Genomic DNA, 26,526 nt, shown 5'->3' with positions numbered 1-26,526 from the left:
TTTTTTTGAAGAATGGCCACCATCTCCACCATCTCTTCAAAACTCATATTGGAGGCCTTAAATCTAGGCCTCACAGATCTGGTTGACGTTCCAGCCTCCGGGCTTTTTTCGCTACCTGAGGTAGTTAACATGTCAGGTGTCTCCGCCATTATTTACCCCACTACGCGCCGTAACTAAAAATGGGCGGAGAACATGAGTTAAAATCGAACGTCAGGGGCGGGCGACGCAGGCGGAGTTTCACACATGCGTAGTGTATAAAGAGGGGCCTTGCGCACGTGTCGTACGTACGTTCTGTGCGTCGAATTAGGGGGCGGAGAACATGAGTTAATTTCGAACGTCAGGGGCGGGCGACGCAGGCGGAGTTTCACACATGCGTAGTGTATAAAGAGGGGCCTTGCGCACGTGTCGTACGTACGTTCTGTGCGTCAAATTAGGGGGCAGAGAACATGAGTTAATTTCGAACGTCAGGGGCGGGCGACGCAGGCGGAGTTTCACACATGCGTAGTATATAAAGAGGGGCCTTGCGCACGTGTCGTACGTACGTTCTGTGCGTAGGTGATAGTGGACCAGGACGTTACAAAACGAAGGTAATTTTAAATATTTTTTTTTGTTTTATGGTCATGACTTTGTAGCAAGCAGCCTATATGGCTTGATAGATTGATGAGGCCTACATAGGGAGAAGATGATGAGGGGTTAGCAGAAACCTAATAATAAGTGTTTTTTGTCTTGTGACTTTATCTTTTCCAGATATAATGAATCCCCTATTTAAGGATCCAGAGTTCCTTACAGCTTTCATATCTAAATATCGAGAGATGAGGAATTTGTGGGAGGTGAAACACCCTCAGTATTATGCAAAGCATGTGAGGAAGTCAACGCTGGAGAGACTTCTGTCCTTTGTCCAGGCGACCATCCCGGAAGCAACAATGGAGACATTGCTCAAGAAAATTGGGGTCTTGAGGAATATGTATAAGAGGGAGCATAAGAAGATCCAGGAATCAATGAGATCAGGAGCATCAGCAGATGATGTTTATGTACCCAGGCTGTGGTACTACAATCAACTCCGTTTTCTTGATGACCAGAATGAAGCTAGGGCATCACTTTCAACCCTTCCCTCCACCCTTCCCTCCACCCTTCCTTCCACCCCAGCAGAGGCTGATGAGGAGCAAGCTGGGTCTTCCATCCTGGATGAACCGGATATGACCATCTGGAGTCAGGTAAATTATATTAACAAATATTTACTGTACTAATATTAATGATGTTAACTGGATGTTATAATTGTCTAAAATAATTTTGGCCTCAAAATTGTGTATACATATCAATTGACAGGAGTGGCTAAATATGTTTGGCACCTGCTATAAAAAATTAGGGTGTCTGATTAGACTCTTTTATTAAAGAGATGTATTCACATTGAATTTGCTAGTCATGAGAAGCAAATTGTGTGTCATTGATGAACCCCAAATAAATAAATAAAACTATGTCCTTTTTTTATACACAGGATGAGTCCATCCAGGAGGAATGTGTGGAAAGTGGCAGGCAGGAGGAGACCGGGCCCATGGACAGCCTGGAGGAGGGCGGATTCTCCATCATCCTGGAGGAGGCTGGGCCCAGTGTCAGGCAGGAGGTGGCTGGTCCCAGTGAGGTGGCTGGTCCCAGTGAGGTGGCTGGGCCAAGTGAGGTGGCTGGGCCCAGTAGGAGCATGACCCAATCACAAGTGCTTCCCCTCCACCTTCCCAAAAAAAGGGCCAGGAAGGGGACGGTCACACAGGAGGCATCCCTGCGCCTCATGCAAGAGGCCACCCGTTTTTTGAAGAGCCCCCCCGAAGCGGAAGAGTCCTATGGCTGCTACTTAGCCAGCAGGCTTCTTCAAATGGATTGGGAGCAGCGCCTCATTTGTGAGCGACTATTTGGGGAAACAATCCAGAAGGGGCTGCAGGGCACGCTAACACGAAACACCCAACTACATGAGGCAGCCCCCCTCCTCCTCCTCCTCCTCCTCCTGCCACAACTGAAACACCAGAGCCACAGCCTCCAAAGAAGGCTACAGGGAAGGCTGCAGGGAAGGCTGCAGGGCAGCGTGGAGGAAAGGCTGCAGGGAAGAGAAGAAAGTGATGAATTGGGTTCAGTCTGGTCTGACAGAAGACGCAGGCTGTTGTAGTACCACAGTCTGGGGACATCTATATCATCTGCTGGTGCTGTTGATCTCTGGGATTCTTGGACCAGATTGTGCTCCCTCTTATATGGACTCCTCAAGATCCCCATTTTCTTGTACGCATACTTTTTCCAGCATTGACTTCCTCTTTATTTTATTTAGACCATAAATAAATGGATATTTTTTGAGTTTAGGTTTTTTATTTTAAATCATAGATTTTAGACACAATGTTTTAAATTAACAAGGGACAACAATCTCATTGATTTTGCAAAAACACAACAAAAATAGATTAAAATAATGTTAATAATGTTCGAGTGGTAAGTATTTAAAAAAAAAAAGATACATAACCAAAAACGGTTCTTTGGGTTAACTTTATATAAAAAAAATAACAAATCACTATAAAAACAAAAATTATAAAGGGTTCTTTGTGGTAACTTTACAAACATTAAAAAAAAAATTAAAAAATATATATAAAAATGGGTTCCCTGTGGTAACTTTACAAAAAAATTTATAGATAAACAGAAAAAAAGTTCCACAACAATCATAAAATAAATATCTGGATAAAAATTACAAGAAAAGATGACTCCACCAAAAAAAAAAAAAAAGTTTAAAAAGTATTATTAGTATGGAAACATTGTTTTGAAAAAGCATACCATGTCATTCATGAGATCAAAGAGAAAAAGAATCCAGAAATCTGTTTGGGAGAACTCTGTTTGAATATGAACAGCAAAACATCTTCGTTCTTTATAGCATTCGTAAAGAAGACATTAAATGCGCTGCATTCAACGATCACAGATTTTGCAGCGTGAGGAATGTGCTACCTACAATACGAACACTAGTTTTACTAGACCGAGTGCTTCCGTTTAGTTTTTGCTTATGAGCATGCGTCGTTTTTTTGTCCGTCGGACTAGCATACAGACGAGCGGACTTCGGGGTCCGTCGTAGTTACGACGTAAAAGATTTGAAGCATGTTTCAAATCTAAAGTCCGTCGGATTTGAGGCTAAAAAAGTCCGTTGAAAGTCCGGAGAAGCCCACACACGATCGGATTACCAGCCAGCTTTAGTCCGTCAGCGTCCGTTGGACTTTTGTAGCTGAAAAGTCCGACCGTGTGTACGCGGCATTAGTCGCTGAGTAGATGTGTTGTAGCGCTTTGTGCCACTGTTCTTCTGTATACGATGTGTCTAGGTCCCTTTCCCATGCGAGCATAGGAGTTGTTTTCTCGAGAATAGATTTATGATCGAGAAAATTGTAGAAAAGTGATATTCCACCTTTGCGGTTTTCTTTAGAAGTAAGATAAACATGTATTTTCCAAAATAGGTTGCATTGTAACAGTTGTCTACTTTTGAGATATGAGGTTACCCGTATGTAGTTAAATTGTTCAGAAGATGGAAGAGCATATTCTGATTGCAATTGTGTAAAGGTTTTCAGTTTGTTGTCTATGTATAGGTCTGAAGTCCATTGTATGCCTCCAGATGTCCATTTGGATAAACATAAGTTAGGTATTAACAGTGCTATTACAGCAGTGGGTATAGCAAGATTGATAGTGGGCGTTAAGGGAGATTTGGATAGTATTAATTTTTTCCAATAATCCAGAGTGACTAGGACTGTGGGGGATGAAATTTTGATTTTTTCGTTATAAAAGGGGGAAGCTAAGATGAAATTGTTAAGATTCCTATCTGGTATTTGGATTTGTTCTAAGAGACCGCAAAGTGGCGTTGTTTGGTTGGGGAACCACCCTTTGACGTGTGCCATTACTGCAGCTTTGTGATAATCAATGAATACTGGTGCTCCTACCCCTCCTGCTTTTTTTAGTTTGCTAAGTTTAGAGAATGCGCTTCTTGCTTTTTTACCCTCCCAAAGGAAGTTGGTGAGTGTGCTTTGCAAATGTTTAAAAAAGGTTTTTGGGGCTGATATAGGGACAGTTCTAAATACATATAATACTTGAGGTAATACTTGCATTTTAAATGCTACTAGCCTTCCTAACAATGATAATATATGTTTCTGCTTTTCTGCGTTTAATTTCTGCATTCCTTCCTTTACTTTACCTTCAAGCGGGAGGTAATTAGCTTTGAACAACTGGTCAGGATGGGAAGTAAGGTTAATCCCCAAGTAATTAATCATATGGGTACTCCAAATGAATGGGAAGTTAGCTTGCAAATCTATTTTGTTCTGTTGAGACATGCCCAGATCTAGTATATATGACTTGGTTTCATTCACTTTATAATATGACACTTTGCCATAATCTTGGAGTACAGAAGATACTTTACCTAGGGAAGACACCAGATCTGTAAGCATTAGGATTACATCATCAGCAAAAAAACTAATGACGTGTTTTCTATTATTGACCATGAAGCCCTGTATGTCGGGTGATTGTACAATATATGCAGCAAGAGGTTCCATAAAGAGATTAAAGATGAGAGGGGACAAAGGGCAGCCCTGCCTTGTGCCATTCGTAATCTTGAAGGATTTAGAAAGCATCCCTGATGTGTACAATTTAGCTGATGGTGAGGTATACATGGGCTAGGATCGCGGACAATATATGACCCGCAAAACCAAATTTTCTTAGGGTTTGCGAAAGATAGAGCCAGTGTACCCTGTCGAACGCCTACTCTGCATCCAGAGAAAGGAGCAGAGAAGGCGCACGAGTCCTCTTGGCTATGTGAATTATGTTGATTAGGCATCGTGTTGCATCAGAGGCTTGCCTGTCCTTTGTAAAGCCCGATTGATCAGGGTCAATCAGGGTGGGGAGAATATCCACCATTCGAAGTGCTATCATTTTGGAGTAGATTTTTAAATAATTATTTAATAATGATATAGGTCTAATGTTTTGGGGTTGATCCATTGTCTTCCCAGGTTTAGGCAGTGTCACAATGAGTGCCTCAAGAATCTCAGGTGGAAAAGAAGCAGAGGCAGCTGCACCGTTAAATACTTTGAGGAGGTGCGATCCTAGAATTGACTGGAAGATCTTATAATAGTCTCCTAAAAGTCCATCTGGGCCTGGGGATTTGTTGCTTGGGAGTGTTTTTATTGCTTGTAATAATTCAGTCAGGGAAAAGGGTGAGCTGAGTTCTTGGAGTTGAGTAGCTGTGAGTGTAGCTAGTTTGATGTTAGACAAAAAGTCGTTTATAGTTGTTGGTGTAAGTTGTGGTGTTAGGTCGTCTTGGTTCAAGTTGTAGAGAGAGCTGTAATATTCGCTAAAGGCATCCGCGATGCCTTGTGGGTCATATATTTTTTCTTTGCTTTGGGGATGGGTGAGGTGAGTTAGTTTGGTCTTGAAACTTTGTCCCTGTATTCTCCTGGCCATTGCTTTCCAAGCTTTGTTACCAGTGGAATAAAAGGACATTTTCGACTTCTTTTCTGTATATTCAAATTTTTGTAGTAGGATGATTCTAAGGTTATGTCTCAGAGAAGTGAGTTTTACGCTATTGGAGGGGGTAGGTTTAGTTTTGTTGAGAGCTTCCAGTGTGTCAATTTCTATTATTAAGTTGGTAATGTTCTGCTGCTGCTGCCTCTTGATCCTTGCTCCTAGGTGGATAAATATGCCTCTTATATAAGCTTTGTGGGCATTCCACAATAAAAAAAGCATTATCAGTGGACAAGGAATTGATCTGAAAGTATCTGGACAATTGATCTTCCAGTATTTTTTTAGTTTTAGGATTTTGTATGATGTGTGAGTTGGCGCGCCATACTTAAGTAGTGGTGCTAGGATAGGAATCATTTAGTATAAAGAGAATGGGGGCGTGGTCTGACCATGCTATTGTGCCTATCTTGGTCTGGGACACTTTTTGAAGAAGCCACTTATCCATCAAGAACAGATCAATTCTCGTGTATGTGCAATGTCTATGTGAAAAAAAATTAATAATCCCTTTCACTGGCGTGCATACAACGCCAAACATCGTATAAATCATGAGAACATAAAAAAATAGCTAAGGATGAAGTCCTTTTTGAGGGTGTAGTAGTAGAGTCCATTAATGGGTTAGGGACAATGTTAAAGTCTCCACAAATTATAAGAGCTCCTTGTTGTATTTTCTTTACTTTCCGCATGAGACCATTTAAAAATCTAATTTGGTGTTTGTTGGGAACATAGATGTTCATCAGAGTGTAGCGGATATTATTTATGTCACAAATGACAATAAGATATCTTCCAGATGGATCAGATGTAGCTGATGTTAGGTTGAAGGAGATTGTGTCTTTGACTGCGATCATCACTCCTCTTTTTTTGGCTGGCATGTTGGAAAAAAAGAGGTGCTGAAAGGATTTCTGAGTACACTTAGGAGGAGCATTGTGATGAAAATGTGTCTCTTGGACACAAAGCACATCGCACTGAGATGAGTCTGCTTCTTTCCATAGGGAAGCCCTCTTAGCTGGGTGGTTTAAACCATGTGCGTTTATAGAAAGAATTTTAACTGGCATAATGGCTTTTTTAGGTGGTGCTTTGTGTCAGGTGGTAAGTGTACTCACTGTCGGAATCATATGCAGGCGGGCTGTGTTCATCGATTATTCCATTGTCATGCTTGTTGATGCACATACAGGATCTGAGGTTGGCTTGTCCGGGATGTTGATAGATGTTGAGAGGGTTCGAATAACATGGTAGGAATAGTTCCTGTGAAAAAAGAGAAAACAGAAAACAAAAAAACGAACAGTATAAACCGGAACTTAAAAGTAGGGTAATAATAACCCAGGTGCAGATCATGTCTGCTCAGGTTGTGGGAGCTTGTGGTGTGGAATAAGCTCCAATAGGCGGGGCCCTATGTCAGGGCTGAGACTTTGAGGCATAGTGACAAGTAGTTGATATAAATCGTGTCATTTAGAGGCTGAGGCCTGATGCCATTCAGGGGGAATTTTATTGAGATTCCTGGTGTCAGGAGGGGTGGAGTGTTCCTCTGGTGTGATCTTCCATTTTTGGAGCATATGATAGCCTTTAGATGGCGGTGTGATCACATGGTTCACTCCATCTTTAGTAACTAGCAGTTTAGTTGGGTATCCCCATCTGTAGGTAACATTGTGGTTCCTTAATGCTTTAGTGATATTATTCAGATACTTGCGCAGTTGCAAGGTGAATTGCGACTGGTCTGCATAGAACTGTAGTGCTGCGTAATCAGTATTGCGGTGTTCCCCTTTACGTGTGGCTAACATCAGGCGTTCTTTTGTTTGGTAAAAATGAATTCGAAACAGAACATCCCTGGGAGCATTTTCTGGGATGAATGAGGGTTTAGGTAGCCTGTGGATCCTATCTATGGAAAGCTCAATGGCAGGGATATCAGGCATGAGGGCAGTAAGCATTGCAGTTACATAGGTACGCAGATCAGAAGATTGTACCGTTTCAGGGAGCTTTAAGGAAGGCCTGGATACTTTCCTAAATGTACATAATATAACTGGGTACTAACATTTATAGGTAAAGTTGATCCAGGTAAAATCCGATTGCCTCTTGGGGGATCAGGAAGGATTTTTTTCCCCTGCTGTAGCAAATTGGAGCATGGTCTGCTGGGGTTTTTTGCCTTCCTCTGGATCAACTGAGGGTATAAAATTGGGTATATTGGATTGTACGATATTTTTTATTATATTTATTTATTGTTTTTAAGGTTGAACTGGATGAACTTGTGTCTTTTTTCTACCTGACTAACTATGTAACTATGTAACTATACATGCCGAAGCATGGGGGCAGCAGGGGTGGAGGAGCGATTTGCTCCTAACTTTTGGGGTAGATGCCGCCATGCATATATTTTTAGGCCATTCAGCCACAGCACTGATTTATTTATCTTGACAGCAACAGCGTTTGTTCCCACAATACATAAAGCCGTGACTCCAACGTTGTAGGAGGTTATTTCACCACCACAGTTAAAAACAAAATGGTGCATGTATGCCCATCATTAGAAGTGGGTGGATGAAGGGAGGTATTCTAATGTTGGACATACCCACCGATCAATCTCTTTTTTTCCATTCAGCCCACAGGCTGCATGAAAAAAAAAGATTACAATATATGCCCAACATGGACCAGCAACGTACTGGTATGTTGCTGGACTTTGAGTGGTTATACCAGAATGATGCCTGCGGGTTAAGGTATCATCTTGGTATCATTCTTTTCAGCCAGCGGTCGGATTTTACGTAAAAGCAATCCTAGCAGCTAATTAGCCTCTAGACTGCTTTTACAAGCAGTGGGAGGAAATGTCCCCCCCATACTGTCTTCCATGGTTTTCTCTGGCTCTCCTGTCCCAACAATCCATGTACTCGGCTTAAGATCATATTTTTTATTTCATCAAACTTTTGGCCAATATAGTATGTTTTAGTGCATTAAAATTAAAAAAAGTTTGTTTTTTCCAAAAAAAGTGTTTTTACCAAAAAAAAATGCGTTTGAAAAATCGCTGCGCAAATACAGAGTAAAAAAAAGAAACACCCACCATTTTTATCTGTAGGGACTTTGCTTTAAAAAAATATATGGGAATGTTTGGGGGTTCAAAGTAATTTTCTTGCAAAAAAAAAATGTTTTCATGTAAGCAAAAAGTGTCAGAAAGGTCTTTGTCTTCAAGTGGTTAGAAGAGTGGGTGATGTGTGACATAAGATTCTAAATGTTGTGCATAAAATGCCAGGACAGTTCAAAACCCCCCAAATGACCCAATTTTGGAAAGTAGACACCCCAAGCTATTTGCTGAGAGGCATGTCGAGTCCATGGAATATTTTATACTTTGACACAAGTTGCGGGAGAAAGACAATTTTTTTTTTTTTTTTGCACAAAGTTGTCACTAAATGATATATTGCTCAAACATGCCATGGGCATATGTGAATTTACACCCCAAAAAACATTCTGTTGCTTCTCCTCAGTACGGGGATACCACATGTGTGAGACATTTTGGGAGCCTAGCCGCTTACGGGACCCCGAAAACCAAGCACCGCCTTCAGGCTTTCTAAGGGTGTAAATTTTTGATTTCGCTCCTCACTGCCTATCACAGTTTCGGAGGCCATGAAATGCCCAGATGGCACAAACCCCCCCCAAATGACCCCATTTTGGAAAGTAGACACCCCAAGCTATTTGCTGAGAGTTATGGTGAGTATTTTGCAGATCTCGCTTTTTGTCACAAAGTTTTGAAATTTGAAAAAAGAAATAAAAACTTTTTTCTTTTCTTTCTTCATTTTCAAAAACAAATGAGAGCTGAAAAATACTCACCATACCTCTCAGCAAATAGCTTGGGGTGTCTACTTTTCAAAACGGGGTAAGATGGGTTTTGTGCCATCTTGGCATTTTATGGCCTTCAAAACTGTGATAGGTAGTGAGGAGTGAAATAAAAAATGTATGCCCCTTAGAAATCCTGAAGGCGGTGCTTGGTCTTCAGGGCCCCAAACGCGACTAGGCTCCCAAAAAGTCCCACACATGTGGTATCCCCGTACTCAGGAGAAGCAGCAGAATGTATTTTGGGGTGTAATTCCACATATGCCCATGGCACGTTTGAGCAATATATCATTTAGTGACAACTTTGTGCAAAAAAAAAAGTTTGTCATTTTCCCGCAACTTGTGTCAAAATATAAAATATTCCATGGACTCAACATGCTTCTCAGAAAATAGCTTGGGGTGTCTACTTGCTACAATGCGGTCATTTGGGGGGGTGCCATCTTGGTATTTTATGGCCTTCTAAACTGTGATAGTTAGTGAGGAGTGAAATCAAAAATTTACGCCCTTAGAAATCCTGAAGGGAGTGCTTGTTTTTCGGAGCCCCGTACGCAGCTAGGCTCCCAAAAAGTCCCACACATGTGGTATCCCCGTACTCAGGTGAAGCAGCAGAATGTATTTTGGGTGTTGAATTCCACATATGCCCATGGCATGTGTGAGCAATATATGATTTAGTGACAAATTTGTGCAAAAAAAAAAAGTTTGTAATTTTTCCGCAATTTGTGGCAAAATTTAAAATATTCCATGGACTCAACATGCCTCTCAGCAAATAGCTTGGGGTGTCTAATTTCCAAAATGGGGTCATTTGGGGAGGGAGGTTTGTGCCATCTTGGCATTTTATGGCCTTCAAAACTGTGATATGTAGTGAGGAGTGAAATCAAAAATTTACGCCATTAGAAATCCTGAAGGCGGTGCTTTGTTTTCAGGGCCACGTACACGGCTAGGCTCCCAAAAAGTCCCACACATGTGGTATCCCCGTACTCAGGAGAAGCAGCAGAATATATTTTGGGGTGTAATTCCACATATGCCTATGGCATGTGTGAGCAATATATCATTTAGTGACAACTTTGTGCAAAAAAAAAAGTTAGTCATTTTCCCACAACTTGTGTCAAAATATAAAATATTACATGGACTCAACATGCCTCTCAGCAAATAGTTTGGGGTGTCTACTTTCCAAATGGGGTCATTTGGGGGTGTTTTGTGCCATCTTGGCATTTTATGGCCTTCAAAACTGTGATAGGTAGTGAGGAGTGAAATCAAAAATTTACGCCCTTAGAAATCCTGAAGGCGGTGCTTGGTTTTCGGGGCCCCATACGTGGCTTGGCTCCCAAAAAGTACCACACATGTGGTATCCCCGTATTCAGGAGAAACAGCTAAATGTATTTTGGGGTGCAATTCCACATATAACCATGGCATGTGTGAGCAATATATCATTTAGTCACAACTTTTTGTAAAAAAATTTTTTTGTCATTATTCAATCACTTGGGACAAAAAAAATAAATATTCAATAGGCTAAATATGCCTCTCAGCAATTTCCTTGCGGTGTCTACTTTCCAAAATGGGGTCATTTGGGGGCTTGTACTGCCCTGCCATTTTAGCACCTCAAGAAATGAGATAGGCAGTCATAAACTAAAAGCCGTGTAAGTTCCAGAAAATGTACCCTAGTTTGTAGATGCTATAACTTTTGCGCAAACCAATAAATATACGCTTGTTGGCATTTTTTTTACCAAAGGCATGTGGCTGAATACATTTTGGCCTTAATGTATGACTAAAATTGAGTTTATTGGATTTTTCTTATAACAAAAAGTAGAAAATATAATTTTTTTTTTTTAAATTCTGTCTTTTTCCATTTTTATCGCAAAAAATCGCAGAGGCAATCAAATATCATTAAAAGAAAGCTCTATTTGTGGGAAAAAAAGGACGCAAATTTTGTTTGGGTACAACATTGCATGACCGTGCAATTACTAGTTAAAGCAGCGCAGTACAAAAATTGAAAAAAGTCCTCTGGTCTTTAGCCAGCCAAATGGTCCGGGGCTTAAGTAGATATCCTTATGCCGTGTACACATTGGCCGACTTTTCAATCAGACTGGTCCAACGGAACTAATCCGTCGGACAATTTGACTGTGTGTGGGCTTCTTCGGACCTTCAGCGGACTTTTTCTGTCAAAAATCAGACGGACTTTAGATTTGGAACATGTTTCAAATCTTTCCGCTGGAACTCCGCTGGACCCAGTTCCTATGGAGAAATCTGCTCGTCTGTATGCTAGTCCGGCAGACGAAAACCGATGCTAGGGCAGCTATTAGCTACTGGCTATGAACTTCCTTATTTTAGTCCGGTCGACGTCATTACGTACGAATCTGTCGGACTTTGGTGTGATCGTGTGTAGGCAAGTCCATTCATTAGAAAGTCAGTCGAAAGTCCGTTGTAACTCTGTCGAAAGTCCGTCGGACCTTTGATGCCGAAAAGTCCACCCGTGTGTACACAGCATAATTTGTCAAAACAGCCCATGCACATCCACATTGGCCCTGTAATCAATTTTTCAGGAAATCATTTCTTATTGGGCTTTTCTGCCTCCTTGTAACATCTTTTGTGAGCTCCTGAACCTCTCCTTCCCCCCTAACTTTCCTTTGTGTGGAACAAGCAGTGCACGTTGGTGGCGGTCATGTGTACTGTTTGATGCATACTACAAATCCAATAGTTCATAGTCCATAGTCCATCTTGGAAGCAAGCAAGAGAGGGTGGCTTTATTATTACATACTGTGAATGAACGTAGTTATATCTAACAGGAAGCTGAATATCAGAGCAGCAAAAAAAAGAAAAAAGGAATTTTGGAGATTTGCAGGAGAGAAAAAAAGGGACCTTTTTGAGTTAAGAATACATACTTGAACTTTAACTTAAACTTTTAAAATAAAATACTGTTTTTACCTTTTATTCGTTCTTTGTTCCATCCAGTGGCGGCCACTCCATTAGGGGCGCCGCCCCCTCTCCATGTGTCCGGCCCCCTAATCTACATGCGGGGCACTGGACACATGGATTCCAATGGGGTTTTTTTTTTTTAAGCACTGGTGGATCGGATGAAAACAGACAGACAGTCCATTTTCGCCCGATCTCCCCATAGCTCAGTGAGTGGAGATCGACCTGACATCCGCCTGCTCCGCGAGGATCAGCGGATCGATCCCCCACTGAGCTAGCAGGTTCTGTCCCACTACCCTTTCACACAAGTGGACCATTCATTTCATCAGTTTAGTCACATTTTTTAAAAGAAAAAAATGGATGAAGTTTACATCGGTTTTTCATCAGTTTCTTATCAGTTTTTACATCAGTTTTTTTTTACATCCACTACCAATGCAAGAACGAATCCTTTGTCCATTTACATCGGTTTTTCATTCGTTAAATTTTTTTTAACAGAACAAAAATGTGGATTTAAACGGATGTAAATGGATGATTATCATTTTTCTATAGAGATGCATTGATAACTGTTTTTCATCTGTCAGCAGATGGATGAAAAACGAACAAACGGTCCACATGTGTGAGGGACCTAAGACTTGGCACTGGCATGTTTGTTAAAGTAGGTATAAATCCTTAATAAATGTCATCTAGGTAGCAAAATGCTGTGTACCTTGGAGAAATGTGTGTGTGGAGCAGGGGGTTTATTAACCTTCTTACATCCTTTGTTACATATTAATGCTGCCGATATCCTGCAGCCTCTTTACAGCCTTTCCCTGTCTATGTGCACAACAGTGATAGCAGGCAGCATGTGTGTTTATTTTTTTTTTCACGGGGCATATTTTCTAATTGTTGTTTGTTGTAATTGTTTTTTTCACAGACCTTCCTTTTTAATTGGAACTTCTATTGAAAGCACCCACCCCTAAAGTCAAATTGTCTGTGAAGGTGATTTAAAAAATAAAGTTTTTGCCTCTCTGATATCTCCTGGGATAGCTGGATGCTCAAAATCCTGTGAAAATAAACCCCTGCAATGGGCTGGAGTGCATTCTCATGGGATTTCAAGCTTTTAGAGCATTGGAAGTAGGGTTACCACCTTTTCTTCGAGCCAAACCCAAACACTTCAGCGGGGCTTGGCATTTTTTTGTAGCATACACAATGAGATTGTAAAATACTTTGGACACCTCTGTGTGCCCTAGGGGAGTAGTAATGTGGCACACGCAGCGGTGAACAGTGGGTGTAGCCAATTGCATATAGTGCAGGCGTGTGTAATGTACAAGATAGTGTATATAGTGCAGGCGTGTGTAATGTACAATATGGTGTATATGTAGTGTGCAATGTACAATATAGTGTATATAGTGCAGGCGTGTGTAATGTACAATATAGTGTATATGTAGTGTGTAATGTACAATATAGTGTATATAGTGCAGGCGTGTGTAATGTACAATATAGTGTATATAGTGCAGGCGTGTGTGTCCCCTACTTTGGGGAGTGGTGAGAGTTCTCCTGGTGTAGTATGGGGGGACAGACAGGGCTGTCTTAATGAGTGGGCACACCTGGGCACTGTCCAGGGGCCCCAGCTACATGGGGGGCCTTTGCACTTTCAGCAAAGCAGCGGGTCCTTGAGCCCACGCTGCCCCAAAATTGGGGGCCCCATGATGGCACTGAGAGTGATGGATGCACAGGGGAGGCAGGCTGGCAGCGGTGCGCCGTACAGAACGATACCTATTGTTTCACAACCAGAAGGGAGGGGCAGGGCCGGAGCGTGAGTGATGCTCGGGACTCGAAGGCTGCGGGGTAGGATTGAATTGTCACAGGTGCAGGGCACTGCTGACTCCCTGTGCTTCTTTGGTGTGGGCCTTTTTTGACACGTGTACAGCAGATCGCACCATTGCTGTTTGCAACATATGTCTGAAGCGTATCAAGCGTGGCCAAAACAGCAGCCGCTTGGGCACCACATGCTTGACCAGACATATGACGACCTCCCATGCAGTCCATTGGCAACAGCACTTAAAAGACCCACATCAAAAAACAAGGAGGACCTCTCCTTGCTCCTTATCAGCTGGGATCTCGAACCTCACTATACCTCCAGTCCTCTCAGAAACCTGCACTGAGAGGAATGAAGGTATAGAAATAGGTGTCCCAAGTACTTGCAGCCAATCTGCTAGCAGTACACCAACATCCAATTTTAGCGGGCAAATTTCCCTACCCCAGTTACTAAACAGTCAAAAGAAATTCGGTCCCAGCCATCCACATACTCAGTATCTGAATGCTAGCTTGGCCAAATTGCTAGCACTGCAACTGCTGCCTTTTCAGCTGGTAGACTCTGCCCCCTTTTGTGAATTTGTGGAATGTGCAGTACTTCAGTGGCAGGTTCCCAAACACCATTTCTTTTCACGTAAGGCCATTCCGGCTCTCTACCAGCATATGGAAGGCAATGTCTTGACCTCATTGGACAGGGCGGTTAGCAGTAAGGTGCATATTACTGCTGACTCATGGTCCAGCAGGCATGGACAGGGATGTTACCTTTCTTTCATGGCGCACTGGGTAACTCTGCTGGCAGCTGGGAAGGATGCAGGACAGGGTTCAGTATTGTTGGAGCTTGTTCCGCCACCACGCCTCCAAAATGCTAGTGGTGATTCTGCCACAGGTCTCTTCTCCACCCCCTCCTCTTCAATCTTCCTCTATGGCCTCTTCCTCTGCAGATTTCTCCTCTGAACCAGCGGTGCTCCGTAGGCGTTTAAGGGGCTACGCAAGCACTCAGGCAAAAAGATGCCATGCGGTGCTTGAGTTGGTCTGTTTAGGGGATAGGAGCCACACTGGGGCAGAGATTCTGGCAGCTCTGCAAGGGCAGGCTCAGAGGTGGTTGATGCCACGCCAGCTTCAGCCAGTAATGGTTGTATGCGACAATGGCACCAACCTCCTCTCTGCCCTCCAACAGGGACACTTGACCCATGTTCCCTGTTTGGCTCACGTCTTGAATTTGGTGGTGCAGTGGTTGTTAAGCAGGTACCCGGGCTTACAGGATCTCCTGAGGCAGGCCAGGAAAGTCTGTGGTCATTTAATGCCAGTGCTCGGCTGGATGATATGCAACCTGCCCAAGAACCGCCTCATTTGTGACATGCCCACCAGGTGGAACTCAATGTTGGCAATGCTGCAGCAGCTGCACACACAGCAGAGGGCCATCAATGAGTACCTGTGTGAGTATGGCACCAGGACAGGGTCAGGGAAGCTTGGCTTTTTTTCACCACACCAGTGGCTACTGATTAAGGATGCATGCACTGTCCTGTCACCATTTGTGGAGGCCACAAGGTTGGTGAGCAGTGACAGTGCATGCATCAGTGATACTGTCCCTCTTGTCTTCCTGTTGGAGCATACGCTTCATGGAATAATGGACAGGGCACTTGAGGCAGAACAGCGGAAGAAAGAGGAGGACTTCCTTACCTCTCAAGGCCCCCTTTATCCAGATACTAAAATTCCTGCAGGCCCGCCGATCACACAGGAAGAAGAAGAGGAGGAGGAGGAGGATTGTGTCAGCATGGAGGTGGAGGTTAATACTCAGCATCAGCAGCAGTCTTCAAGGGATCATTTGCAGTCCCCAGAAACCCATGGAATTGTACGTGGCTGGGAGGAGGTGGTTGAGGATCATGTGATCCTTAGTGCCCAGAGGACTCAGGATAGAATGCCTCTGCAAACCTATGCTGCATGGCCTCCCTGGTCCTGCAAGGCCTGCAAAAGGTCCCTAGGATTCGTGGTATCAAGGAGAGGGATCATTACTGGCTGGCAACCCTTCTTGATCCACGTTACAAGGGTAAGGTTGCAGAACTTATCCAGCCTTCGCAGAGGGAGCAGAGGATGAAACATCTTTGGGAGGCCTTGCAGAAAGGTTTGTGCAATGCGTTTCCAGAGCCTAGGAGGTTACAATTTCCTGGTGCTGGACAATGTGTTGCTGAGGCTTCGTTCAGTCACAGAAAGAGCAGTGGAGAAGGTGGCCTGCTGACCGATGCCTTCAGACAATTCTTCAGTCCTCAGCGCCCTGGTCTGATCGGTTCCAGCAACCATCGCCAGTGTCTGAATGCCATGGTGCAGGAATATCTAGGTGCAATATCAGACTTGGAGACCTTTCCACCAGAACATCCACTGGGTTACTTGGTCTTGAGGAAGGACCACTGGCCAGAGGTTGCTCAATATGCAATTGAGCTACTGGCCTGTCCTGCATCCAGCGTTCTTTCTGAACGCACATTCAGTGCTGCTGGAGGCTTTGTAACCGATCACAGAGAGAGCCTGTCCACAGACTCTGTTGATCGGCTCCCATTCATAACAATGAATCAGTCTTGGATCACCAGCTACCAAGCACCTGATGCTAATGTAACCGATTGATTTTTCTATGGATGTGGGATCCCTTGAAGACTGCATATGCTGAGTGACTATTCTATTATGCTGAGTGACTATCCTTTTCCTCCTCAATTTTCATGATGATAGCTTCTAAGAATATTTTCGGTTCAGGGCACCACCACCACTACCTAATGCCCAATTTTTCTGCCCCTGTTTAACAGGGGCGTGTAATTACAATTTTTGATCAAATCATTAACAGCAGGGCTCGTTCCTGCGCTCAACAAGAGTTTCTGTGAGGGGTTGCAGTGTTGTGGCACCACCACCACTGCCTAAGGCTCAATTTTTCTGCCCCTGTTTAACAGGGGCGCGTAATTACAATTTTTTATCTAATATTTCACAGTAGGGCCTGTTCCTGTGCTCAAATCAAAGTATCTGTGAGGCTTTACAGTGTTGTGTCACCACCACCGTCTAAAGCCCAATTTTTCTGCCCCTGTTTAACAGGGGCATGTAATTACAATTCTTGATATAATATTTCACAGCAGGGCCCGTTCCAGCGCCCACCAAGAGTAACTGTGAGGGCTTACAGTGTTCTGGTACCACCAACACCTAAGGCCCAAATTTTCCACAGAGAGTATAGGGCAGGCCATATAGTATATACAGTCCCCTATTTTCAAACATCCGACTTACAAATGACTCCTACTTACAAATGGAGGGAGACAACAGGAAGTGAGAGGAAATCTACCCCTAGGAAGGGAAATTCTCTCCTGTAAGAGTTAATATGGGGAAAAGGTGATGCTTTATCACCAATCCTTGTTTCTCTAATAACCCAAAATTTTCAAAATCCAATTGTCATTGGGACAGAAAGTGAGGTGAAATCTTCTGAACAAGGGCACAGACAGCAAAACAAACGTTACAGGGATGATGATAACCCTTCCCTATGTTATCCAAAAAGCTTAGATATAGATTTTTTTGGGTGGAGCTACACTTACAAAATGTACCTGTTCCAAATTACAAACAGATTCAACTTACCAACAAACCTACAGTCCCTATCTTGTTTTTAACCCAGGGACCGCCTGTATACTGCTGCTATTCAGAGTATATAGGGCCTGGGGGCCCCACGCATTTTTTTTTTAAATTTGGGTGTGGGGTTCCCCTTAATATCAATACCAGACCCAAAGGGACTTGTAATGGGCTGGGAGGGGGGGCAACATTACATTACAGCCGCAAGCAGTTTTAAATTACCTTTATCCCTTTAGAAAGGTCATTTTGTGAAGGGACTGTTCTAAACACGGGAAAAATGCACCACTAAAACAGGCATACTATAGACACCCCCCTGGCACGATATTTAAAGGAATATTTCACTTTTATTGTTTCACTTTAAGCATCATTAAAATCACTGCTCCCGAAAAAACGGCCATTTTAAAAACTTTTTTTTGCATTGATTCATGTCCCCTGGGGCGGGACCCGGGTCCACAAACACTTTTTATGACAATAACTTGCATATTAGCCCTTAAAATTAGCACTTTTGATTTTTCACGTTCGAGTCCCATAACGGGGTTTGCGTGTTCGCACTAATTTTTGGTCTGTTTGCATGTTCTGCTGCAAACCGAACTGGGAGAGGATGTTCGGCTCATCCCTAATCTTGAAACAGCCACACCATGTGTTTTCAGAGTCCTGTATTTCACCTGAAGTTATTTGTGGGTTTTTCTTTGCATCCCAAAGAATTTTACTGGAAGTTGTGGCCGAAATTTTTGTTGGTCTACTTGACCGTGGTTTGGTTTCAACAGAACTCCTCATTTCCACTTCTTTATTAGAGTTTGAACACTGATGATTGGCATTCTCAATTCATTGGATATCTTTTTATATCCCTTTCCTGTTTTATACAGTTCAACTACCTTTTGCCGCAGATCCTTTGACAATTCTTTTGCTTTCCCCATGATTCAGAATCCAGAAACGTCAGTGCAGCACTGGATGAAAAGGTCTGTCAGGAGTCCAGAAACTCATTGACCTTTTATATACACACACTAAATACAAGCAAACAGATCACAGGTGAGGATGGTTACCTTTAATAGCCATTCAAACTCCTTTGTGTCAACTTGTGTGCATGTTATCAGGCCAAAATCACCAGGGTTTGTAAACTTTTGATCAGGGTCATTTGGGTAGTTTCTGTTGTCATTATGATTTAAAAAGAGTAAACACAGTTGGTTGATAATAAATGGCTTCAGTCAAACACTAACCATGAGTGAAAGAAAAGTTTTTGTGTTATCATAAATTCTGCCAGGGTATGCCAGGGTATGTAAATTTATGAGCACAATTGTATATCTTGAGCATTATCAAAAATCGAATTTGTGTCCCAAGAACATCAGGATACTAATTGTCCTGCTAATTAAGAAATTGCTAAGGTCATTAAATGCAAATGGAAATCTAATCTACAAACGTGTAGCTTGCATGTGATAAGTTTACTGAATATGGGAGGGATGAGTTAAAGTGGAGTTCCACTCCTAAATTTATTTTAGCATTTTTCAGCTGCATTAAAAACGATTAATAACATTTGGAAAAAAATTTTTTTTTTACTCACCTCTTAATGCCTGTTGCTAGGGGGTTCTTTGTAACCTGCCTCCTTACTCACCTCGGCTCCTTACGTCACTTCCCTCGGTACGGGAAGGGAGATCAGCTCTGCCCCCTCCCTCTAGGCAATCATCTGGGACACATCACAGGTCCCAGATGATTGTCACGGCGCGTGGCCCGGCTCGCACATGCGCAGTGGGTGCCCGGCTGTGGCTTCACAGCCGGGCGGCCACAATTACAATGCCAGCACCGCATCGCTGGACCCTGGGACAGGTAAGTGTCCAATTATTAAAAGTCAGCAGCTGCAGTATTTGTAGCTGCTGACTTTTAATTTTTTTTTTTAAGCGGGACTCCGCTTTAAAGAGGTAGTAAGCTCTTGACAAAAAAGAAAAAAAAAAAGTTTTTTCCTGCAAGGCAATATCATAATCTGCTTGTATGCCCTGCATACTAGCACATTATGAAAGACTTACCTTGAAACTAACATAAGAAGGACAAGCAGCGCTAGATCTAAGTACAGCAATGAGTTAACATTTTTTTAATGAAAAGTAATGCACTTACTGGAAACAGGGTAAAAGCAGACACATCTTTGATAAAGTCAGATTCGGCGACAGGGTCCAAATGTGAGCCTCCTGATGGCGTTGCAGGATCCTTCTCGGCAGCGCCGGTGGTCTCCTGGGCTTGAAGCTGCAGAGCACACGAGGAGGACGTCAATTGGAGGGTCGCGGTGTGATGATGCTGTGACGTGCACACGTTCGGAGCATGCGTGCTCATGCCTGATGAAAGAGCAAGCATGCTCCGAACACGTGCACGTCACAGCATGATCACACCGCGACCTGGAACCCTCCAATTGACGTCCTCCTTATGCACTCTGAAGCTTCAAGCCCGAGACACCGGAGTTCATTGGCGCTGCCGAGAAGGATCCTGCAACGCCATCTGAAGGCTTATGTTTGGACCCTGTCGCCGAATCTGACTTTATCAAAGATGTGCCTGCTTTTACCCTGTTTCCAGTAAGTGCATTACTTTTCATTAAAAAAATGTTAACTCATTGCTGTACTTAGATCTGGCGCTGCTTGTCCTTCTTATGTTTTTTGCCAGAGGTTCTTCTACCCTTCAGCATGCTGCCTTCTCAGTGCCAGCTACACCCCCTGTGGTAAACTACCCAGGCTACGGACCCCCTACCAAACATATCCCTTTCAGAAGTCCTCCCTATACCAGTTCTAATTTACTATTGACTTTCTGATTTTCCACTTTTCTGGATTTTTGGACTACATGTTCAGATTTCAGACAATTTCTACCCCTCTCCCATCCCACAGATGACACAACCTTGTATGGTTAAAATACCTTAGCGCAACGATTTTGTGTTTTTCCCCTTGAAACGAATAGGCTGCTGCGGCTTGAATGACCAAGCCAGCGATGATGTCACTCCGGCACTTGCATGCGGGAGTCTCGGGCACAGCACAGCTCCGTCATCACTGGGTGCTCCTCACGAGAATATCTCCTAAACGATGCACATTTAGGAGATATTTATTTAGGTATGCTTCATTTAAAGCCAGATATCTCAAGTCTCCCGCAAGGTGTGGGAGCCTCCTGCATTTCGGGGGCAGTTCCCGGACACCCGCAAGTGCTGCCATGATATCCCAGCTGTGAGGCTGATCCTGGATGGACCCCTGGTTCACAGGCGGGGATGATCAGTGCAGCAGGGGGGACAGCTGTGAACACCGATCTCCCTGTATAGCTGACATCCGCTTCTCCTCTCCCTCCTGTGGTTGACGGCTAAAAAGCTATACAGGAAGATCGGTGATCACAGCTGTCCCTCCTGCTGCACCGATCATCCCCGACTGTTCCCTGTGTGTTCCTCCTCTAGCCCCCTCCTTCTCCTTCTCCCCCCCTTCTTCTCCGGCTCCCTGTCCTCCTCCTCCAAACTCCCTCGTCCCCCACAGCCGGCTTCCCTCCTCTCCCGCCAGCTGTGGGGATCAGTCAGGATGGCGAGCAGAGGAAGGGATTGGTCATTTACCGGCCCCTTCCTTTTCTGTATTGGACACAGTGAACGAGATCGCTCCTGTGTCATGTGAAAACCGAGCATAGTAACCTGTGTGTTATTCTGCTCAGTTTATGAATGGACAGGAGCCTCTGTCTTCTGTCCATTCATCTTCAATGCTGAGAAAAGGACTGGGGAATCTGTGTCCTCAGCCTCTTTCTCTGTCTCAAAGGGGAGATGTCACGGTTCTATTTAGATGCCTGATATCTTACCAAAGCCCCCCCCCCCCCCCCCCAAACAGGGTTGATTACAAAAAAATGCAAAAAATATAAAAAAAATTAAATTGTAAGCAAAAATTATAAAAAATGTAATTATAAAAAAATATATAAAATAAAAAGCTACTGACACCACCCTCTTGCCTTTCAAACACTGTCCACTGCCCCAACCCCCTCCCCCGAAAAAGCATTTAAAAAAAATTATTGTAAAAAAAACAATATGTAAATATAAAAACTACTGACACCATTACCACCACATTACCTTCCCCAGAAGCACTGTGAAAAAAAATATAAAAAAAAACTTTCAAGAAAATAATAAACAACAAAATTGTAAAAAATAATGAAAATAATAACACCAAAAAACTACTGACACACTGCTCTACTGACTCTGTGTCCACTACCCCCACCCCTAATCATTGTGAAAAACAAAAAATAAAAAATAAAAATTGTAAGAAATAATTAAAGAAATAAAATTGTAAAAAAATAATAAAAATAAAGAACTACTGACACCGTCCACTGCCCTAATGACACCATCCTGCACATACTACCCACCGCTGTACACGCCTCACATGCACATTATACCCACCTACATACACTCCGCTCTCCTCTCCTGCACATACTACCCACCGCCATATACTCCGCACTGTATAGTCCCTATTTAACATTACTACATTCTGCCCTATGTAAGTCATCTCAGACTCTATAAAACCACACCCCATTTAAGCCACGCTCAATATGTAGCATGGTTTAAACCACACCCACCTCCCTGAAATTAGTTTACCACCTCCCTGAAATGAGTTTTTGCAGGTTGAGATGTCTGATAAGCTTACCTGTAGGTAAAAATCAAAATGCAGAGTTTACAATCGCTTTAAAATTCATTCACAAATTTTAGCTATAGAGGCCAAAATCAATACACTAGGTGACCAAGAAGCTAGCAATTTGAAAACATAACAACTATTGAATATTTAAAATATTGAAAAAGAAGAATATTGAAGCGAGAGATCATTGCAAACAAAGAAGATACATTTCAAAAGCGATCCACAGGCTTATTGCAATAATAGGGCATACTGATTGGCGATAAAAATAAATTTCAAGTCACTCCAAATGAACTGGACTCCATAGACTTTACTAACATGGACACTTAGGGGTTATTTTTAGACCGTACATTCTCACTGACTTTAAATAGATCCCAGGAAAAAAAATCCCCCAGAACAAAAGATACAACACAAGGGGGTCAAACACACTCTAACTCATAAGCACATGGACATACTAGTACTAGTTTTTACCCCCTAAAATATCACAAATGTTTTTTTCTGTTTTATCCATGGGTTTTTTTGGGGGTTTTTTGGCACTTTTTTTTTCTCACAGCATTTTGGAATAGTGAATCTGCTCAAGAGTAAAGAATGCCCATTATGGACCAGAATGGGTAATCACAAAGGGGGAGGGATAAAGGGGTTGGGTTAGAGTATATAGTGAGGGATGGTTAGGGTACAACTCGGAAGACATAATTCTCCCTAGATCCTGTCCCTTAAATTATCACATCACATTTTTATGACTTGATTTTGCCACATCAGAGGACTCAATGGGGCGGTGGGGGATGATGAAGGGGGAGGATGAGGGGATTGGGGGAGGGTGAGGGGTGCATAGACCAGGTGGAGAAGTCGGGTAACCCCCTAGATCTGTCTGGGTGGGAGATCTGCAGAAGTTTTTGCATTCAGAAACAGGGTGTCTCCGCCTCTCATGCTATCTCTTGCCTCCTTCTGGCCAAAAAATCTCATTATACTTGGTAATTATAAGGTTCAAGGAGATTTACCTTTTATATATACTGTATGTAGGTATTGTATATATGTTATGTCCTGTCTGAGATCTCAATGTCTTTTGTAATTTAGGATGTATTTTATGATGATGTACTTTGTTTTGTAATCCTTTGTTAAATTAATAAAAATAACTTAAACACAAACTATGAATACTATCCCCAGTGGCTAAGAGTCACAATGTGGTGGTATTTTTTCACAATTTTGGTTCTGGTTGGCCTTCTTCTTCACCACTGAGAAAACACAACACAGCACATGCACCAATAACCTTACTGGATTCACCGTTTTTTAGGCCTTACCCCACACATCCCCAATCATCCTCCCTTGACCCCAGTGAGAGAACAACATTTAACTCAAAAGAAAATAGATCAATACATAAAACCTAAAGCCTAATGCCACTTTTGTGGGAAAAAATGTAAAAAAGAAAATATACAATATACAATTGCTACAGGAGCCATATTTGTAAAAGAATGTTATTAAAAGTTACCTTTTCTTTTCAATCTACAGCAGCTGTGAGTGTTCCTGTTGGGTAGCTTCACCCTTTCTTTTAATTCTGGTTACCATTAGCACTACACATGGGCGGACTTTTCGACCGGACTGGTCCGACAGACTTTCCAGCGGACTTTCGACCGGACTTTTGACGGACTTCCGATGGACTTTTTAATGAACTTTTTAACGAACGGACTTGCCTACACACGATCACACCAAAGTCCGACGGATTCGTACGTGATGACGTACACCGGACTAAAATAAGGAAGTTGATAGCCAGTAGCCAATAGCTGCCCTAGCGTCGGTTTTTGTCCGTCGGACTAGCATACAGACGAGCGGATTTCTGGGTCCGGTGGAGTTACGACGTAAAGATTTGAAGCATGTTTCAAATCTAAAGTCCGTCAGATTTGTGACTGGAAAAGTCTGCTGAAGGTCCGGTGAAGCCCACACACGATCTGATTGTCCGCCGGATTTGGTCCGTCGGCGTTCGTCGGACCAGTCCGGTCAAAATGTCTGACCGTGTGTACGCTCCATAAGAGTGAGCTGAAGTCTAACTTTTTACATTTCCCATCACTTTTTGTCTCAGTGACAATTAAAGATGATCTAAGGTGCACCTGAACCCAGCTGTCACATGATAGTAGGCCACTGGCCCAATTGATGTGCCTGGGGAATTCCCCACCCAGCAGCCACACATAGCAATGGGGTGAGGATGCTGGTGACACCAGCTCACTCATTCTACTTCTACAAAGGGACAGGGATGTGGCCATATCAGTTGGCCAAATATGGCTGGGTGGCCATATTAGGTCAATGATGTCAATTTGTTACTTGCACCTGTGGAAAAGGAAATTTACTGAACGCAGCTGATAGTTTCAATGGCTTGCTATCATGTGACAACTTCCAGAGGGTTCAAGCCAAACTGTGTTTTGGCTGAAACTTAGCTCTTCCTTAAATTGGTTGTAAAGCCTCAAGATGTTTCAGCTTATGGCAGTCTGTGCATAAAGGTGAAATCCCTTCTGTTCTGCAGCTCCCTCGACCCCCCCTTTTTTTTCTTACCTGAGCCCGATCCAATCCAGTGATGGGCATGAACGCAGAGGCTACAGCCACTGTCTCACTCCTCATTGGACAGATTAATAGCAGCAGAAGTCATTGTCAATCAAATCCAGTGACACGGGAGTGGGGGCAGAGCCGAGTCCCGCTGTCTGTGTCAATTAACATAGCAGTGGGACTCGGCAGCAAGCCCCTACAGGTGCCCCCAGGGAAAGCGGCTTTCTGTACACCCAGTGAAGAGGAGGGGCCTGGAATGTGGGTGGGGCACTCCAGAAGAAGAGGATTGGGGCTGCCCTGTGTAAAACGATTGCATAGAGCAGGTAAGTATAGGCATTTTTGTTATTTTTAGTGAAAAAAAACAAGGGTTTACAACCCGTTTAATTATCACTGAGACAAAAGGCGATGGGAAAATGTTAAAGTTTTCAACAGAAAATATTTGAAGTTAAATTTTCCAAAGGGGACACTTATTCTGGTGATGACTATCTAAAAGGGAAATTCTCCTCACTTTATTCTTACTTCTTGTTGCTACTCTGGGACCAGGAGTAAATAATTGACACAGGTTTTAATGCTTCCTTGCTCTATTGAAAACTAAAAACACAATTTTTTGGCTTTATATACACTACAATGGCCAATTAAAGGTTATTCTTTCAAAAATCAAAGAGCAAGTCTATCTTAATTATTCCCATGCTTTTTATTGATTGAGTTTGAATGATTAGGTCTACACAAACCTGAGATTTCTAAAATCAAAGAGCAAATACAGTTAACATCAGTTTTATGTAACACCTAACATTTTATTGTGGCAAGATAAAATTTTTGTTTATTTTCTCTACGTTTTCCTTTAGGTGAATTTCTGAATCATGAGAATGATATTCCTGCACACCGTCGTCTTGTTGTGGATCCTCTGTGGGGTTTCCGCTCAGTGTAAGAACTGTTGTTCCTGACTGTTTGTTTAGAACTTTATATGCTTTATATTAGGCTAACATTAAAATTGTAATTATAATTATCCTGTATAAGTCATGTATAAATGATGGCAAAAAGATAGATAGATAGATAGATAGATAGATAGATAGATAGATAGATAGATAGATAGATAGATAGATAGATAGATAGATAGATAGATAGATAGATAGGTAGATACATACATACATACATACAGTAGATCTGAGGTTGACCTATCTATAGATCTATATCTATTGTATATATAGATACCAATTAATCATAGATATGAGGTAAATTATAGGTAGACAGAAAGAAAGGTAAATGCTTAGATACATTATTATTATTTTTTATTATACAGGATTTATATAGAGCCAACAGTTTGTACAGCTCTGTACAATAAAAAGGAGACAATACAGCAACAATACACTTTAATACAAGAGGGTTAGGCGGGCCCTGCTCCTGGGAGCTTACAAGCTAATAGGGAGGGGGTTGTGGAATTAAAGGTAATAACTGTGAGTGATGAACTGATGGGAGAAATGAAATATTTAGTTATTAGCGGAGGATAGTTTGCATGAAATTTGGAAACAAGGTTGTTGATGTAGCTCAGGGCAGAGTTGTAAATGGCTTTGTATGTTATTGTTAATGTTTTGAATTTTATTCATTGGGCAATGGTAAGCCAGTGGAGGGATTGGCATAGAGGTGTGGTGGACACTGAAAGGTTAGTAAGGTGGGTGAGTCTGGCCGCAGCATTCATGATAGACTGAAGAGGGGATAGCCTGTGAAGAGGTAGGCCAATGAGGAGGGAGTTACAATAGTCCAGGCAAGA

At 42.6% G+C, this 26,526-nt stretch overlaps 1 protein-coding gene across 1 annotated transcript in view; it reads left to right on the top strand.

Moving 5' to 3' along the window:
* The window catches only part of LOC141141343 (fucolectin-like), a 163,234-nt gene that overhangs the window by 72,358 nt on the left and 64,350 nt on the right, over nt 1-26,526 (top strand). The window contains exon 3 of the mRNA XM_073629011.1: nt 25,604-25,682. Within this exon, the coding sequence (XP_073485112.1) occupies nt 25,619-25,682 (64 nt within the window). The 5' untranslated portion in view covers nt 25,604-25,618. The remainder of the gene's footprint in view (nt 1-25,603; nt 25,683-26,526) is intronic.

This window comes from Aquarana catesbeiana, linkage group LG04, assembly GCF_042186555.1.
Source record: "Aquarana catesbeiana isolate 2022-GZ linkage group LG04, ASM4218655v1, whole genome shotgun sequence".
In the NCBI taxonomy this organism is placed as follows: domain Eukaryota; kingdom Metazoa; phylum Chordata; class Amphibia; order Anura; family Ranidae; genus Aquarana; species Aquarana catesbeiana.
The sequence above is the reverse complement of the archived record's forward strand: the minus strand, read 5'-3'. Positions and strand labels throughout refer to the sequence as shown.